This window comes from Hetaerina americana, unplaced genomic scaffold, assembly GCF_022747635.1.
Source record: "Hetaerina americana unplaced genomic scaffold, ioHetAmer1.1.p SCAF_2, whole genome shotgun sequence".
NCBI lineage: Eukaryota > Metazoa > Arthropoda > Insecta > Odonata > Calopterygidae > Hetaerina > Hetaerina americana.
In genome coordinates this window covers 111,673,716-111,693,213 of record NW_027286763.1, presented here as the reverse complement: position 1 = coordinate 111,693,213, position 19,498 = coordinate 111,673,716, and the positions used below count along the sequence as shown (strand labels likewise).

At 39.3% G+C, this 19,498-nt stretch overlaps 1 protein-coding gene across 4 annotated transcripts in view; it reads right to left on the bottom strand.

Moving 5' to 3' along the window:
• The window catches only part of norpA (no receptor potential A), a 140,647-nt gene that overhangs the window by 37,172 nt on the left and 83,977 nt on the right, over positions 1 to 19,498 (bottom strand). For 2 of the 4 annotated variants that reach the window (XM_071585967.1, XM_071585965.1), the window contains exons 3-9: positions 14,890 to 14,976; positions 9,997 to 10,056; positions 9,486 to 9,620; positions 7,820 to 7,899; positions 1,840 to 1,975; positions 1,634 to 1,734; positions 1,371 to 1,537 (exon numbers count right to left, since the gene is read on the bottom strand). In XM_071585967.1, the coding sequence (XP_071442068.1) occupies positions 1,371 to 1,537; positions 1,634 to 1,734; positions 1,840 to 1,975; positions 7,820 to 7,899; positions 9,486 to 9,620; positions 9,997 to 10,056; positions 14,890 to 14,976 (766 nt within the window). Of the gene's footprint in view, positions 1 to 1,370; positions 1,538 to 1,633; positions 1,735 to 1,839; positions 1,976 to 6,566; positions 6,647 to 7,819; positions 7,900 to 9,485; positions 9,621 to 9,996; positions 10,057 to 14,889; positions 14,977 to 19,498 lie in introns of all 4 variants that reach the window. The other 2 variants (XM_071585966.1, XM_071585964.1) reach the window with 1 other exon arrangement.

Here is a 19,498-nt window from a genome sequence, read left to right as displayed (position 1 = left end):
AAATTCTCGCCTTCGGGTAGAATACTGTGGTGGTGGTAAAGTTTGTAAATGTTGAGCTATAACTATTCTCACATGATAGGCAAAGAATATAATATTGAATTTCAATGAGAAGAAAGCATTTTAAATAATAAATATATCTCAAACAAGGGGTTGCAAGCATTGCTGAGTGAATTGGAAATTCAGTGCAACAGATATGGGATGAGAATCAATATTAATAAAATAAAGGCTATACAATTTTATAGAAAGAAAAAGACTAAGCTAAAAATTAAAATAGGAGGGCAAAAACTAGAGCAGGTAGAACAGTTTACGCATCTCGGAAGTGTTTTGGACCAACACGGTCAAAGTAGTAGGGATGTAAGGAGAAGAATTGCGCTAGGCAAAGAGGCTTTCACAAGGAGGAGGGAGTTGATGACGGGGACTTTGAGTAAGGATGTTAAGAAAAGACTCGTAAAAACTTTGATATGGAGCGTAGCTATGTACGGTGCGGAAACGTGGTCATTGAAGCAGGAGGATAGATGTAGATTGGAGGCTTTTGAAATGTGGGTATGGAGAGGAATGGAGAAGGTGAAATGGACAGAGAAGAAAACAATTGAGGAAGTACTTGGTATGGTGAGCGAGGAGAGGGGTTTGTTGGGAGAATCCTATGGAGGCAGAAAAAATGGATGAGGGGCGTATTGCTTGGCAGCGGGATGTTGAAGACCGTAATTGAGGGGAGAATGTTGGGCAAACGAGGAAAGGGAAGGAACAGGATAGGGATGTTGGATGGGATGAAGGTAGGCAGGAAGTACTAAGAGATGAAGAGGGACCTGATGTAGAGTAGGATGATGGATTTTGTGTTTTGTTGGGAGTCACAAAATATGACACCTAGTTGTTGAAACTATTAGTACAAAAATAAAGAACAGTGAAAAAATACATTGTGTTCTTCATTTAATAAGGTAGATTACCTTTCAGAAGTTGATGAGGGTAAAGAAAGAAACTTTGTACTTCCACATAAAGATTTAATGCTCCACATGATCATGGATTTGATGCTGGGCATCATGATCACCTGATGATGATTGCAGAATCGAAACCATGGCCGTGAAATATTAAATATTTTATTTGGAAGTGCAAAGTTTCTTTCTTTTCCCTCATCATGAAGGAATTCCACAAAGTTAAACCTGAAACTGTTATGCTTAATAGAAATTGGTTGATATTAAAAGATGAATATTGCCTTTGCTACCAACTAAAATAATCTATGATTTCCCAACTCCCCCATTTTGAAATTGACCTCAACCTCCAACTTAGGCTGTCACATGTGGCCTACCACTTTTCTGTCATGCCCATTTATAATGACTTACACACTGTCCAGGCAGTAATTCTTACCAACTTACTTTCAGTTTTGTATTCTTCATTCTGTTCATAGGCAGTGATGATCTCAATTGCTCTCTTTTCATCATAAAGGGGATAAAGGATTTCGTTGAGCCTTGGATCTCGCTGCTTCTCATTGAGGAAGAAAATAAACTGCTCGAGGTTTATGAATTCAGTTTTTCCTTGCGTTCTATGCATTTATAAAAGAAAGGACCATATAAATCTCTAGTGTTCTTGGGACACTTGCCAACATGATTAATGCATGTGAAGAGATTGAAATACTTACATTGACTGGAAGAGTTCTTCAATATCATTCCTTGGACAGATTTTATGATAAAGGGTGTAAAACTTGTCGAAAGTGAAATCTTCATTTTCCATGGAATCGCCCTGAAAGTGGATTTTTAAATGTATAATTTACGTAATTCACCAGGACATAGAACAGAGCTGATAAACAAGTTAAGTAAGATATAGTCCTCTCCTCTTTTCACTCACCTTCCCACTTGGTAAACCCAAATCAGCAAGACATTGATAAACCAGTTTTTCAGTCTTCCCAGAAGCAAAAGTTCGAGCAATGACTTTAACCGGAACTTTTCCCTTTTTATCGCATAGAAAGCCAAGTCTCATCCAACTAGGGAGGGTTAGATAGTAGAAGACAGTAAAGAAACTGTTAGAATCAGAAAGAAACCTTCACCAGCAAAATAAATTACGTTAGTTATGATAATAAAGACTCATTATACATGAGCAGATTGATACAGCTCAGAGATTAGATATATAAATTCTGAATTTCACAGAAATTGATTAGTGATACTTTACATGGAGCCATATGATTCCTTGTTAAGTTAGATTCATACCTACAACCAATAATTAAAAACTTAAGAAGGCTCGGGAGCTGTCTAAGTTTCTTATTATTGGGTATGGGAATGAACCTAACTTCACATTCACAGCCAATAGCTCACACTTCATCATATGATTCCTTGATTGAAATAATCTATTAACAAATTAATCAAATACAACCAACACAGAAAGTTTTATTTATTTCACAAGGTAATTTTTAGTAATATAACTAGTACCTAAATAATTACTATGGGAATGAATACATGCATAAAAAATCTACATAAAATCAAATTTGTTTCAACAGACCAAAAAAAAAAAAGAAAAATACAACAGCACATTTGATAAATATTTCAGTGGTGTTATCAAATATATTTGGGTTTGTCAAAAATTTCAATTGCATACACATTTATTCAGAGGTACTACCCACAGAGTAATCAAGTAACGTAAGAATGTTACATTGATAACCACGTGGAGTGGCACACGGATCATTTCAGAAACTAAATTTTATCTATGTTGCTCATGAAACAGGCATGATTCCTGATACACACACTCCAGACTCTCAAGATATTATGAAAATATTCTCATTGGAATGAATGCATATGAAAGTATGGGAGAGATTGAACAAATGAAAGTGGTGAACTGAAACTTGAGTTTAAAAGTTTGAGTTGGGTTAAGGGTTTCAGTTGCTAGCTAAAAATAGAGAGAAATTGTGCAATTATTGCTATGAGAAACCAACTTTACCCAAATCAGGTCCATTTTTTTGACCATATCTGATGCTAAACACCTCCCCCCTATCATACGTGCATGTCACACATAATGACCAGAATTAGGGAAGTAAGTTAACCATTTAAGTTAACTTCTTTAAGTGACTGTAATATACTTTTCACTGAAGTAATTTCATAATCAAAATTAATATCAGTTGAGTTAAATCAGAATTCATTTTTAGGCCAATCATCAGGTCAATTTAAAAATGATATTTTTTACTCCTGTGAAAACTAATAATAAAAATTTGCCCATTTCTCAAAGAACAAATGAAGCATTGTATAAGTTCACAAAGAGATACATATCTCTAAAAATGGCACAAGTGCCTCGTTGAAGTTAAAGCCTTCTTCTCTTCGCTTCTGCCTTGCATCAACACCAACATATAAATTCTCATGACGACTCATTTTTGTCAGACAAATCAACATTTATTGTGCAAAGTTTAACATTACACTTTTTGAACAAAACAATAAATTTTGAAGCTAAAATGTCAATAGAAAAATAAATCAATTAATTGGGACAATATTACTTCAACAATTAATTTTGAACTTAGCTTATTATGTTTGACAAATAACTACCTAGTCTGTTTATAGATAATTTTCATTCAAGTCCAATGAAATAACACTCCCCTTTGTTTATCACTTCCCAATCTCTTTTTTTAATTAAAAATTCTCAATGAATAAATTGATTCATCTTTTTCTCTAGGATCTATCCATTCTCATATTGTAATAAAACCTAATTAGCCCACATTTAATCTAATTATTTTATATAAATTATAATATAATTAGATTAAATGTGGTCTTGTGAGAGTCAAATGGTTAATTTTCTTTGTATGGAGTGTATATCAATGACTTTTGTGATTGTATTTGGATTATGGTTGCATTCTTTGCTACTGATTACATGGATATCTGATGATGTGCATGACCTAAAATCAACCCTAAAGTGTTGCAAGACATGGGAGCTAGAATTTAATTTGAATAAATTTTTTCATACAATTTTGGAAGACTTGACACCGCACAGGGAAACCACCATAACAAACGTAGAATTGGTAAAATACTACAGCACCTTGGGGATCATCTTAGCATCATACCACTTTCTCTCATTCGCCTTTTAAACTTCTGTTAGAATAACGCAATGCACGGTGGTTTATTGGGGAATATTGCAGCACTTTTCTTCTGCTATCACATCTGCTGACTCGGTCTGGGGGTCAATCAATCGGAATTGGGCATGTGTCTCACTGCACATGCATTGTTGGACATGTACTCATGTAACAGTTTCTCCGTTTAATAAATGGAGAAACCTCATATATTCCATGACAGTGTAGACATTTTTGGGTTTTCATCACTTGGATAGCCAAGGTTGAAAACTGTCATATTTACAGGCATTGCACAAGACTACTGATTCTACCCTACAATTGGAGTGAGATGGTGACATTTTTTTCAGGACAGGAAAAATTGCCTTCCTTGAGAAAATTTTGATGGCCTCAGCATGAATACCATATATCCTTGCAGCAAGCTTCCATGGCAGGCTGTTGGAACCTTAACCACATACCCCTTCCCCTCTTTTGGGCAGATCAAAATACATGAGGAACCTGCATTTGGAATGTTCATGGCACAGATAAAATGACATTAATAAGGAATAACTCTTCGACAGAACAGCAAATGATTCATAGGGCATGCTACAACTATTGAGCACATCTCAAGGCAGATTTTGACAACAAACTACCAAACTTTCAAACATTAACAAAATGATTTTGGCAAAGTTCATCCATCCACAAAAGCAGCACAAATTTTGGGATGATGCTTTGCCTTGGAAGTTTATCATTTTGTCAAAAATCAAACTTAAATGGAAAGCACAACTACTCCAAAGATTCCAAGAATCACATAACTAATTCTCTGAACATGGCCATTGTCTATTGATGTGCATGGTCATCCACGCTTAGGATGTTCATCAATCAACATTCTGCATTCTTTGAAATGCCTGGAACATTCATGTTAATGTTGTGCTTTGCTTATGGAGTCCAGAGTCCTAATGTGCTGAGTTAAATAACTGAAATGACTCCGTGAAGTTTTAAACAAGTTCCAAACATAATGCTGCCCATGTAACCAGTTGTTTTTAATGATCTTTCATTGTCATCTTGCCCATAATCAGATGGACAGCTTATGCATGTGCTCACCCCAGCAGGGATCTATTTATACTAGGTTTGTACAAAAAGAATCGGTAACAATCTTTCCCGGATATACGTGAGAAGGGCTGAATTCAGACAGTCAGTTAAGTGGGTGCATGATTGCAAATCATATTGCATTAAAAAGAAAGTGATTGTGCCCACCATTATCAATGAAAATTTGACAATGCAAAAGATCTTCGCTAAACTCGTCCCAAAGGTCTTTGGATGGATGACCAAAAGAGCAGAGTGGAGTGTCTGCTTGCAAAGACCTTCTCCAAGAGCATTGCAATGATTCCCCAACCCCCTTGCAGTCATGACTTGGCACTAGCAGACTATTTTCTATTCCCAAAAGTGAAACCTTCCCTCCCTAAAGGGCGCCACCAAATGGGACTCTAAGTACCATCAAATAACCATACTAAAAGGAAAGACTTGTACTTTTCCACAGATTTCATTTTATGGTACAACGCGTTTCACCGTATAATAAAATCTGTGGAAAAGTACAAGTCTTTCCTTTTAGTATGGATATTAAATACTTCCACAAAGTGAAGCCTGAAACAATAGAATATAACCATCAAAGAAGCTAGCACGCGTACCCTTATCCGGAATCTGCCTACCTTCGAGTTGAGGAAAAGCTGCAAGGGAAAAAATGTGTCAATGTTCAAGGGATGTGCTTTGAAGAATTTAGAGGCATTGTAGCAATATCTGAAATAAATCCATTATTCCTTAGTATGTAGTTTGAAGACTAATGCTTTCAGTTGTATTGGGTGAATGCCAGTGTTTTGTCAAAATCTGCAGCTGGGTGCAATCAATAGCTGTAGAATGCCGCACACGCTAGTTGATTCACCATTAAAATTTTCAAACTTTTTTCTGAACCCATCTGGTCAGTGCAAGAAGTCCTTGGGGTATGTATCTACCTACCTGCTCCACAATTCAGTTATGTCAGCAAGCCTTTTGATGTTGATAGTGCTCAATGGTTTCAGGAATCAACATTTAATTGGGATACAGATAAGACGTGACTTACACAAACCAGGTTGACCTTTGTTTGACATTATTAAAATTAATAAAATCACATTTGAAGGTTATGCCTAGATTTTATGAGCCTCCAACCTTTTCATGATGCTCAAAGGTTGAAATATTCTTTCAAACACTCAAGTTTCAATGCATTGATACCATGAAAATGAAAGAAATGTCTTAATTGGCCAATTTGTAATTCAAATTGATGTGATTTTCAAACTACTACGGTAGATACTTACCTATTTATAAGGATAAAAAAAGCTCTTGGGTGAATAACCAAAGACAACTGTTTAAAAATTTTCAGCAGATATGCTTTCATTTGAGAATGAACAGGCAGGCATAGATTTCCAACAGACTCTTAAACTTCAAATTATTTATCTTATAAGCACATATTTGGTGAATTGAAAAATCACCAAATATATGTATCATGCAATTGCAAACTTACTGTTTCATTAGATTAGTGCGGGGGCAAACGTTGTTCATCTTGTTATTGTGAGTAATTAATCGTAGGCCTGCCTGCCAAGTCTACATCCAAAGTAGCATGCAAAGCACAAAGATAAAAAGAGAAAGATGAGGAATAAATTAACACAGATAACTCATAATCGAACATGCATTAGTTAACCTTGAGATTAATCAAAACCATGTAGTAGTTTTAAGGGGAGGCGACCGACAGCTAAGGTCATTTGCGCCATAGGGGATGGACAGGAAAGGATGAAGGGTGGAGAGAAACCCGGCGTCGGCATTAGCCTACTCTTTACGAAAGGCGCCAAGGGGTCCGCAGTTTAACGTCCCATCCGACGGACGGCGTACTCACTCAAAGTGCCCTCCACAAAGCACCTCAAGTAGGGATCGAGATACCTCTGAAAAATATTCAACACCGCCGGGATTTGAACCCGCGCCCTCAGGGTGGGAAGCCAGTACGTTAGCCCCCGCACCATCTCGATCCCCATCAAAACCATGCAACATTAAATGTCCACATAACAAACGCATCAATAGAGCAAAAACTCAAATGAGAGAAAAAGCAACAAATGATAAACAGATTATTGTACCTTTTTCTTCAAAGAACCTGCACTATATGAACATGCCAACAATTGTCCAGACAAGAGCACAGTTGAATGCACATTAACCACAATAAAAGAGACTGCCCCAAGTTTAATGATGGCAATTCAGGAAAATGTAGTTTTACTCTGTATTTTAACATGCAGAAATGGAAAGGGAACAATGGTAATGAATTTTTGGTTAGCACTCTTCATAATACATGCAAATTTCACATCACAGTAAAAGCATATACATGTATAATTCAAATGAGGGAGCGAGATAGAGCTAGCCAACAAAAACAGAGAAACATCTGCAAGAGGACACATACCCTTGTTCCAAATTTTCAGGGGCCAAAACACCTCCTCCCTCTGGTTTGACTACCAAAAATTTTGAATGCATGTAAGTGTCCTTTTGTGCATGTTTTTCTGTGATTTTGCTCGCTGGCACTTTCTTGCTCCTTCACTTGATTTATTTTTCACATCTGTGATAATTTTGTACAAGATAAACATATATGTGCATATATACATATGTATGCATGTATATACTCACACACACAAACATTTGAGTGTTATTATTTTCACAGTTATGTGTGCCTTAAATATCCCATAAATGCAGGACATAAACATACACATGCATTTGATTCATTTAAAACAAACTTACTGCTTTTTCAAACATGTCATTGGACAAACATTATTTGCTTTGACATTATGGGTGATCTTTCTCATTCCATCTAACCAAACCTGTTCAAAAAAATGTTTATTTTTTACCAATGCATGGATAATATAAAAAATATCATTAAATAAATACATTACGATTCACATTTATGTCTACTAAACTCATCATTATTCTCTAAAAATTATGATACATGAAAAGAATTTTTAAAGGAAATCCGTCATAATTCATATTGGCATTTTTGAGGCAAAAATGGCATTTAAAAAAAGTGTTCTATTGCTTGTTATGTGTAACCTAGGATGGATGACAAATGAACCAAATACAAATTAAAGAGAGTGCAGTCTTAAGCTTTGGGACTGTGTGATTCCAGTTGGTCTGCCTGAAGGGACCCTAAAGGAGACAAATCAATTTTGGTTAACTGGGATCTCAGGTGTGACACAAACCATTAGACTAAAACTCTATATTGAGAGTCTTTGGTGAAATTTTCAAGAATTCCGGGGGTTGAATGAATTGAGTACAGCACCACCTTTAAAATTTTAACAACATTTATACATCAAAGGTTTCATTCAAAAAATTGTGTATTTGCCATACCAAGCCATTTATCCATCTACACTTATACAGCTACATATCTATGCCTTAAAATTGACACTTGAGATGTTAGTTAAGTTAAGAAAACAAGTACCCATTCCACATAACAGCAAGTGTTATGTGATGTGTATCAAATTGTGGCGATTTTGCCATTTATTTTTTATGGCAGTGATCACTATTATGGATGCTACTAAGACAGAAGGTTTATTGTACTAGAGTTCTCATCAAATAAAATAAAAAAATATATTTATCAGCTGTCTTCCACTACTTTTCCCATAAAAAATTATCAAATCTGCCAGCAGAGTTAATCATGGTGGATAATGTGTTTGCCTCCTAAACCCAAAGGTTTGAGTTGGGTTTGAGTCCCTCTTTTGGCGCGGGTGTTGTGTCAGCTTGGCCCCTCCGACATTCCTGATGGCCTAACAAGGGCGACTCATTTACATCCCATGGGGAGACCAACAGAGGTATCCAGAGAGAAAAACAATGTAATAACATTTTGTATTGAGATTAAAGAGATGTTGATTAACTTCACTCCGAGGGATTGAGGTTTGGTAATAGATTTCATTTACTGAGACAATTAAACCAAAGTCCTGAGGTGGGAGATGGAGGTTTTGGGCCTGCTTTAAAAATGAGTGTTTAATTGAAGTGGGTTTGCTAACTAGCAAACACTGGCAGAACTGATTGGGTTAATCCTTTGGCAAACTACAAGTGAATACTAAATCGGGCCAATCCAAAAGTTGAACTCTTGGAATCATGTAGAAAGAAAGAACCCATTGATCGTTGTTGTTAGAGTTTATGTCCATGGAATGCAAATATTTCGGTCATTGAATGGGAATAGATGAGTCTAGAAATCCTCTAAATACTTCCAATTAATCCACCGTACAAGTGTACCATTATGCTTTCACTGAAATTGCATGAAACAAAGTGTCCCCTTTAAATACCAATGCCAACATTATCAAATACCCTCAGGGTGAAATATCAAAGCTTTGATTCTTAGAATAAGGCATATTTTCTATTTCAATACAATAAACACTGCAAGTTAGAATGCAATGAAACCTTCTTTTACCTTGGCTGTTTCCGCATCTGGACAAACTACATGCTGGTAATTTATATTGATGTAATCTGTCCCACTGCATATAGTTAATGATTTTTCTTCAAGTTTGTCCCCATGTTTTGCCAGCTGGCCACATAAACGAGCATCCTATTGGAATAGGTAAAGAGAAATTACTATGAGAGATAATTTATATTAGCATTAAGTCATAAAGTCGGATCTGAAAATCCTCCCATGCAATAAGAATACCATCACTGCGAAGAGAATCACCAACATCTAAGAATGAACAATCAACACCCACCAATGAGGCAACAATTTTTTTTACCATTTATTCGATCTAAAGTTATTGGTTGATAAAATTATTTGTAACATTTATTCCATCTGCTAATTAATACTTGCATTATAATACACATTTTTTGATTCAGCAACTAGATATATTACCTAATCTGTCATAGCTTAAAAGTTAGCATAAGAAGTACGGGTTTAAGAGCCCAATCAAATGCTAATTTTAGACTTATTCATTTACCTTTGGTACTCCCCCAGCTCGGATGTCACTCACTTGGCACAATTCTATCACATCCCCTTCCTGCAATCAAGGACAAAACAATGAGGAGGGATGGGCTCAGAAAAAAACAAACATCTAGTAATTGACTGTTACCCTGAGCAGGACTTAACTGGGCTGGTAATTATCTAATCATGAATTTGCAATTACCACTGTTTACAATAGGATACATCATTATCCAGCCGGGAGATTACCCATCCAAGTAATTTTTCCAGCCTAGTCTTGTTGGGCTCACACAGAGGAAAAATTCCAGCTGGATATAGGTAACAAGGAATTATTACAATTCAACCAGTAGTAGCCTGGATCGACTGAAAGGTTTCAGTGCAATAACCCATGGGTGAATGATGAAAAGTATTCCCTCTTGCCCTGTATCATGAACCTGTTCAAATGCTATGGGATGAAGGTTCTCCACAGAAAAAATTTCACTTGTCAAGAAAATGAACTCTGATCTCCAAATTGAGGATGTGCTGACCTGGGTGGAGCTATTTGATGATACACTGATTGACACCAAACTGATTTCACATTGACCAGGATGATCTGAACAATTTTGAGGAAACACTGGGCATACTGTGGGTGGAAGATTATCACCTAGAGCATGATATGAACGTAGAGTGAATAAAAGTTACAGCCAATATTTACTGACATACCTGATTATGTTCAAGATAACTAGAAAAACAAAAAAAAACTGATTGCTGCGTCAATATACAGATTGTTTCAAATTGAATATCGGGGTTTTTTAAACTTTAAGCAACTGTAACTGTTGTATCTTAACTTGATGAACTAGAACTATGGCTCTTTCCGCAATTGGAAGAAGCTGAACCAGAGAAGTTTATTTGGCAGCAAGATGGTATGCTGCCTCACTGGCATAAGTCAGCACCCGATTGGTTAAACGACGCTGTACCTGATATTGTGGATTGGGCGGTTGACAGAGCTTGTTTCGCAAGACCTCCACATTTACCCAACCTCTCTCACGTCATGTGATTTTTACCTTTTGAGGGTTACAAAAGGATTATAAGTGTATCAGTTCCTCCGCATAAACCAACTGACTTACCTCCTGACTTAAGAAACAGGATTGAACAATGATTGTTGCAACAATTACTCCTGATTACACAATGATCAATGGTGCTCACATTGAACACTTTTATAAAAAAGTTGTTTCAGTTTCTCTTTCACCTGATCAAAATGTACAATTGTAAGTTAAATCTAAAATACTACAAAGTCTTAAAACCCTGATATTCATTTTGAAACAACCTGTATCATTGCCATATTGATATTTATTAAAAATTGATGGTCGGTATTGGCAAATGCAATGCATTGTAAAAATAGAATGGAAAATTGAAGGGAAGAAACCATCGAAAAAGTTAGAGAGACCAGTACAAACAGGACCAATTAAAAAGGGCGTAAAAGAGCGAAGCTATAAGCGGGTGAGGAAATTAACCAAGTATATTGTACATTTTTTGTTTTACAACGAAAGCAAGCTGTACCGGCATATTGTGAACAAGACATTATTGTCATTACGAGTTCATTTTCCTCCCAGTTGATTGCGTGCTGGGCATTTCTATGAATACGTCCGCCTCTTTCCAAGTGCGCGCAAATCTTATTCAATATACTTCGAGCACCACGCCGCTTCCTTTACGACGAGTTGAAAGAATTTATGGCCAACTCTGGGCAGGTGCACTCACTCGGATTAAAATTTCAGTTCTGCTCAGAGAATTCCGGGAATAGCGATTCCTTCCCTCCCTTTCATGAAATATTTTTGAGAAACTTTGAAGACCTCAAATAGAACACTTATACGTCACTTCTTAATGATCAAGCACCTACACAAGGACATGGAATAACTGGAGGAATTGAAAAGAAGCATTCAAACTCGATGAGATGGTGTTGCACCGAGTCGAGGAATGAACTCAAAATCACACGAGGGTAAAATTCAGACGTTATATTACATTGAGGATCGGACCCTCAGGATAAACTAAAAGCCGCAGTCTATGTACGCGATTACGAAATTCTCTATTTGGTTGTTTTAAAAAATACGATATCAATGAAGCAGACCCAATTAGCTAAACAACGCGATGATGGATTTTTGATTTAAAATTAACCGTGCCATACACTATTGGGGGCATTTTTCGTGTTTAAAAAGAAATTTAAACTTTAATAATTGTTTACATTTTAATAATACTCTGTCGAAGTAGTTTAACCTTCAGGTACATACCGATGATCAGGGCATACACGAAATGCGCCGTAAATAATGGAAGAATTTAAAATTAAATCACACCAATTTCATTTTCTTTTTTAAAAAATCTTCATGGTGGTGCCGTAAGAAGAGAATACTTTGGCCTAAAAAAATAACGAGCGAAGCTTCATTTTTCGAATAGTACTGTCGTCAATCAAAATATCGTTACCATAATATTTTTCCAAATAGAAACCAGAACTAAAAGAGTTTCTTTTCTGTCGTAAAGCGTATCTGTAAAAAACCAAGTTGGACATCTCCCAGGAGGAATGTTCTCGAAAGTATGAAGGTGTAATGAGGGAGACTAACTTCTTTCCCGAGGTGAACCTGAACTATCAATCAAAACACACCACAACAATTAAACACTGAGAGTGAGACAAGCAAACCCAGATTGAGGCGACACTGGCCGAACATCAAAAAATCATTCAAAAAGGGATTTTCATGTCGGTTAAGAACTGATATTCATGCGAAGTCGGTCCGAAAAGTATCCGACCGAAATCGAAAAGTATCCGATATTTTTATTGTGATGTTGTTGTGCACTACGAATTTACTCCAAGAGGACAGACGATCAACAAAGAATATAACGTATGAGTTCTGGACAGATTGCGTGATGCCGTGAGAAGAACACGACCGCGTCTCTGGTCAAGCGGTGAATGGCCTCTTCACCACGATAACGCGCCATCGCATTCATCGAACCTTGTGCAGTAATTTTTGGCGAAACACAGGATTGTAACAGCTTCGCCAACCTCCGTACAGTCCCGCAGACATAGCTCCCTGCGACTTTTGGATGTTCCCAAAATTGAAAATGACGCTCAAAGGAAAGCGGTTCGACTACATAGAGTAATGCGACGCGCGATCCACGAAGGCCATTCCAAACTCTGCATTCGAGGACTGCTTTAAGATGTGGAAGCACCGCTAGGAGCGTGTGGTTCAATCAAATGGGGACTACTTCGAAGGATGACACGGCCCAGATGACCAAGATTAGCACTAATGCGGAGATATATGGATGCAGGTCGGATAGTTTTCGGAAAAACCTCGTATATAGCAGAAGCTCGAAGAAAATAATCAACGTCGATGAAATGATTCTCAAAACACATGACACAGAAAATAAATGCAGGTGATAGAACAAATGTGGAGAATTTAAAGCATTTTTAAATGAACAAACACTGAGGTGGTTAGTTCAATGCAACCATATACGTATAATGATAACCAAAACTAAATGTGCATTTGAATAATAAAGAAAGCATTTGTTAATTGAGTTACACTGAAGTGCATACTTTAAACCTTCTGGAGTGCGGAGAACTATGGGTGCAATTAATGTTTCGAGGCAATCTCAATTGAATCCCAGGGGGTAGATGGGAGTAAGGTGGGGGGGGGATGTCCCTTCGAGGACCGCCGAAGAAGTCTCGGAATGATTATAAACACCCTCGAAATCACCACTCTCCTCAGAACACATCAGTCTTTTCACTTTTTCAGTCTGCTCGTGAAATTGATCGTACTTCCTTCCCAAGAGGAGTGATTACTTTTTTAAAGCTTATTTTTCAAGATGAAAATTCCTATTTCTGATCATTTAATCTAACTTGCAATTTCCACAAGTACATCACGGAAAGATAATCATTAGTGGATTAAAAAATACTTATAACAATCAGGAATCGGCACATATGTCTGTTTCGGTATTAAATATTGAAAAATTTAAGAGCAATTAAGTGAAGAGAAACAACCAATACATGGATCGAGTTAACGGTACATAGAATTATTGCACACGATACTTGTACCGAGGCATCGATGAACAATTTTCTTTCCCTAGATATCAACCCGTGATGCTTTTTACAAAGTCAAATAATATCGTGACAACGGTTGGGAAACGAAAAAATGAGTAATTTTGTGATTCCACGGAAAACTAATTGCGATACGACCAGGGTTTCGACGTTCAACGGCATCTTCACGTTGAAAGTCCAAACCCTGGTCGTATCGCGATAAATTTTCAGTGGAATCACAGTTACTAGTTTTTCATTTCCAATATGAATCGATTCCATAAAGTTACGCCTGAAACAATCAATTGTAAGAAGGGTCAGTACCAGTTCCAAGGTACCGACAAATATGTACCACATAGGATTCCTGTCCTAGATACCAGTACCTCGGGTTATTGCCCTACGCACTCGTACTTAGGATTCGCAACCTAGGTAACGAGGCGTCAGCAATCTGATTTTCTTCCGCAGGCAGCAATCCCTGGATATGATTATCGCACACTCAAGTTAGTCCTCTCGCGCACGCACTCACACAAAATCACGTACAAAATCAGCCACTTCGCCGTTTATGAAATTACACCCCACCCCGTGCTCCCTTAGGATTGCACGAAGTCGCCATCCATTCCTGATAGATAAAATCACTTCTATCCCAAAAATCTAGATTCATTCGCGAGAAAGTGATCATTGAATAGTAAAGGGAGCAAAGCGATCCATCCGCAACCCAGTTATAATTACGTTATTATAGTATTATATTCTAATATCATATATTACGATGTTACACTTCTGATTACGATAATAATCGATTAATTACAGATAACACATCGATGTGTCGTACATCGAATGGAATGAAGACAAAGAGAAGCGCTCACAGAGCCAACTTACTTTTCCCTCGCTCTTCCAGTACACAAAAAATCCATATTCATCGACTTTGAAAAGACAATTAGGCTCGTAGTCTGTTGAGTCCTTTTCCTGGAAAGAAAAAAGAAGAAAACATTAATTTAACCCTTTGATTCCCTCGGACCACCATGAATGTGGAAGTGCGTTTCGCCGCTTTTTTTAAAAAAGAAAAGATATCAAAGTCACTTTCAAGACTCAATTATTTGCCTGTGACTGATGGCCGTTTCAGTTAAACGCGTTCTACTTCTAGATTTAGGCGTCAACATTTAGAAAAGTTGAACTCTATAGAGGTGAACTAGAAAGCAATGTTAACCCTCCACTCAATTTTAAATCCACAAACCGAATGTTATCCATCACACCTTGGTGCTTTTAAGTTTAAGTTCGTTGGCCAACACACCTTTCCATGAATGAAACAAACCTCCGGTCGGCCACACGCGGCGATTGCTTTGTTCTGAGAGGAGCAAGCGCCTAAGACATGATTTGTATAAATAGTATCGGGAAAAGTTTCGGAAAAATAGATTTATTTCTGATATTGCTACGACAACTCAAAATTCTCCAATAGGTCTCCCCTTGAATCTCCCCTTGAACTCCGACACACTTTTGCCCTAGCGGCTTTTCCACGACTCCAAGGCTTCCCTGGTACTTGGGGTCCCATGGTGGTGCCCTTCGAGGGAGCATTTCACTTTTGAGAATAGGAAATAATCTGCTGGTGCCAAGTCGGGACTGTAAGGGGGTTGGGGAATCGTCGCGATGTCGTTTTTCGCCAGGTAGTCGGTTACCTTGGTGCCTCCAGTGCTCAAGACCTTCGGGAGGACGAGTTAAGCGCAGATCTTTCGCATCGCCATATTTTCATTGATAATGGTGTGTGGACTGTCACTGTCTTATCAATGCTAATGCGATCTGCCATCATGCGCACACTTAACCGACGGTAAAAAATAGTTACCGATACTTTTTTATGCAAACCTTGTACCCTACAGCCCCACATTAAAAAAGTAACCAAATTTTTACCCCACATATCGTATATTTTCTACATTCCTATCACTTTCTATTCCATACCTCGCTTACCCCACATTACTCTTTCTTTCAGCAGTCTCTTCGTAGCATTACATTGCCTCTCAGTGCCTCCTGCATCCCTTTTCGTCGTATCTGTTCATTTAATTCGTCCACTCTTCTCCACACACACACACAAACATCTCAACAGCCTACGACCCATTTCCTCAAACGAGCAAGTTTCTGAACACAATTCCTCTTTTGACGTCCTTGACATTATGTCCACTTCCATCTAAAACATTTCGTTAACGAGAGAGTTCGTCTACTTGCTCTCATTTGGGTCTTCCCAAATCGAATGATCACGTACTTTAACCTCCCTTCTCCTCGACAACCTAATCTCCTTTGTTTTCTCATTATTGATTCTCATCTGACGGTTTACGCGGAATTGAAATCGAAGGCGCGTTCCGATTCCCGCGCCGATCGCTTCGAATTGACAAGCACTCGTGCACCTCGGCACCATCACGCACCGCGCCAAACGCTTCTCTGCCCTTCCGAGCATGAGACGCGAGGACTCGGGGTTCACAGTGGTCCGGACGAGAGGGAGTGTCGGCGGGATTCGCCCCGCCGCTTCGACGCGTTTCATGGCGATAATCTGAACTCGTCTCACACCTTTTTCTCCCCCTTTTCTCCTCCGAGAGGATTGGCAGGTTTCGTGTTTCAAGCCCATACAATCCCATAAGTGGACGGCCACTCAAAGAACGGAGGCCGGGGGGGAGGAGCCCGTGAGGCGTTCCACTCGCTACTTTTCTCCCTCTTGAAAAATTCATCCAAAGAGTGAGTTAGAAATAAGTGAGTTTTCCCGGAATGGCGTTCGTCACGGCAGTTTGTTGACATTGCGGCCGACGTTTCCTGGGAATGAGGAGAGTGAGCATTCGGTCCCTTCATTCAAAGGCGAGGTGAGAAACTTGAGCCGCGGACTCGTTCGCGTCTCAGTAAGAGTAGCGAGGCATTCGGGGCGGACGGGAAGCACTTCCACCTATCTCACCCCATGCCATCCGCGCATTACGGAGCCGCGGGGGCGTGGGCTCCGGAGGAAGAAGCGATCGGGCTCGCAAGGAAAGAGGGAGGCGGCCAAACGATCAAGTGGGAAGGCATAATAAAATAGAGGAGATGAGAGAGCAATTCACGCATTGACCAAGTGTTTCAAGCGAAGTTGGGAAAACGTCGAAGGTATCAAAAGAATATTTACTTCGGGGAAAGAAGCTCCAACAAAGAGTGTCGACGATTGGGAAAAGACGTGCCAAAAAACACTATTGTAAATCTGGCGGAGTATATTTACTCACTCGACAACTTGCTCGTTGAGGAAAGAGCAGCATGTGACCAAAGTAAGATCCCTGAAGTAACTGTGTCGCCCGAGTACTCTTAACTTTAGGGATTTTTCACTTTGCCGAAAGGAAATGGCGTGAAGGGTATTAAAAAAATAAAATATATGGATTCGCACTCACTTCGACAACATTTTGCAGAGATACAAATGCATATTCGATCGTTTATTCCATGACTGTCGATCCAAATTCAAAACGGGGACGGGCAAAAGCTCCGATTTTCACGGTTAAATGAACGCCTATCTAATGTTATTCACGCGTGGCAATCAAAATTTCCGATATTACGAGGGTAGGCTGAAAACTAATGCACACATGCACATTGTAGACCACAAACAAAATGACCTTCAGAAGCACTCCTGGTGACATGTGGAAGTAACATTCCCCCCTCAACACGCATGCGCACGTTTGAGGTCGTTTCATTCATCCAGTGTATTTTGAGAAGCGGTAGTATGGAGACGTGTTATACGTCATCGCGAGTTAAACAGCGTGCTGCTATCGAATTCCTAACTGCTGAAAAAATGACTCATACTGAGATGCATCGTCGTTTGAAGGCTGTTTATGGTGACGATGCTGTTGATAGGCCTACTAAAAATCGATGGGTAGTAAAATTTCGTGGTAGCGAGCCTGGAAAAGCCATAATTATTGATGAAACACGCAGAAGACGTCCGATCACTGCCACAGACGATAAACATCGCAAACTCGTCCAAGATTTGATTCAAAATGGCCGGCGAATCACTCAAAAGCGTATCGCAAACCATATTGGACTAGTTTGTCGTGTTAAAGGCAGCCAGGCGCCAATAATCTTGCAACGTGCCAACGCTCGTCCGCACAGCTCGCGCGCAACTGGAGAGGCCTACCCTCCAGAGCATCCTTATTCCCCCGATCTTGCGCTTTGCGTTTTTTTTTATTTTTGTCCCTCAACTCAAGATACACCTCAAGGGTAATCATTACACCTCGGATGATGAGGTGAAGGAAGCTGTCAATAACAGCACGCTGTTTCACTCGCGTTGACAAAGCACTAGAACACGTCTCCATATGTACTTCCGCTTCTCGAAATATACACTGGATGAATGAAACGACCTCAAACGTGGGCATGCTTGCTGAGGGGGAATGTTACTTCCATATGCCACCAGGAAATCTTCTGAAGGTCATTTTGTTGGTGGTCTAAAATGTGAATGTGGGCATTAGTTTTCAGCCTACCGTCGTATGAACATAATTATTCCTTCCTCTCCCACTAAGCGGAAGGCCGTTCAGCGAATGGCATTTCATGCAACTCTCACTTACTTCATTTCATACAAACGACCAATACAATGTCCTCATTTCTTAAAATAATTACCGCAGTATAATTTTTTTAACTCCCAGCAGTTCCTTTAACGCTTTTCGAGTTTGCCAAAAAAACAATCATATGTGTTTTTGTGCGAAGACACGCAATTTCCAAAACCCATTTATGTTGCACAGGTTACAGCAAAGGTCTGATAAAATATTTTCACGCCTTGGACCCATATGTACGGCATCCGTACAATAAGTATCGTGACTGGTTCGTTGTAGCCTCAACAGAGCGGTGGATGGGGGTCCGACTGGTCGGCTCGGCCACTCGGCCATCCACAGCCCCCACCACTCAGGCGCACTTTAGCTCAGTCGCCTCCGGGCATGCGTTGAGACAGGAGGTGGATTTTTGTGACGTGTGATTTTTTGTGGTGCCGTCGCGCCAGTATGGAGCGCACCGTCGAGCAACGAAGCGCTGTGAAGTTCTGCGTTAAATTCTGGAAATCCGCCTTCGGAGACCCTTGAACTCATTAAACAGGCTTATGGGGATGATACCTTAAGCCGCACAAGAGTTTTTGTGTGACACAAAATGTTTAAGGAAGGCCGGGAGCTCGTCGAAGACGAGCACCGCATCGGACGCCCGACGACCGCCCGACGACCGCCCGACGACCGCCCGAACCGATGCTCAGGTGGCCAAAGTGAGAAAAGTTTGACTCTGACAAAGACTCTGACAGGCGTTTAACCATCGCCCTTATCAGCGAGGAGACCGGGCTTTCAGTCGGAACCGTTCGCACCATTGTAACAGAGGATCTTGCGATGAGGAAAGTGTGCGCGAAGCTGGCGCCGAAAGTCTTGAGCAAGGAACAAAAACTGTCGAAATTTCGCAAGAAATTTTGGACTTCGCCCAGGAAGATTAAGATTTTCTCGATAACGTTATTACTTCAAAGGATAGCTCA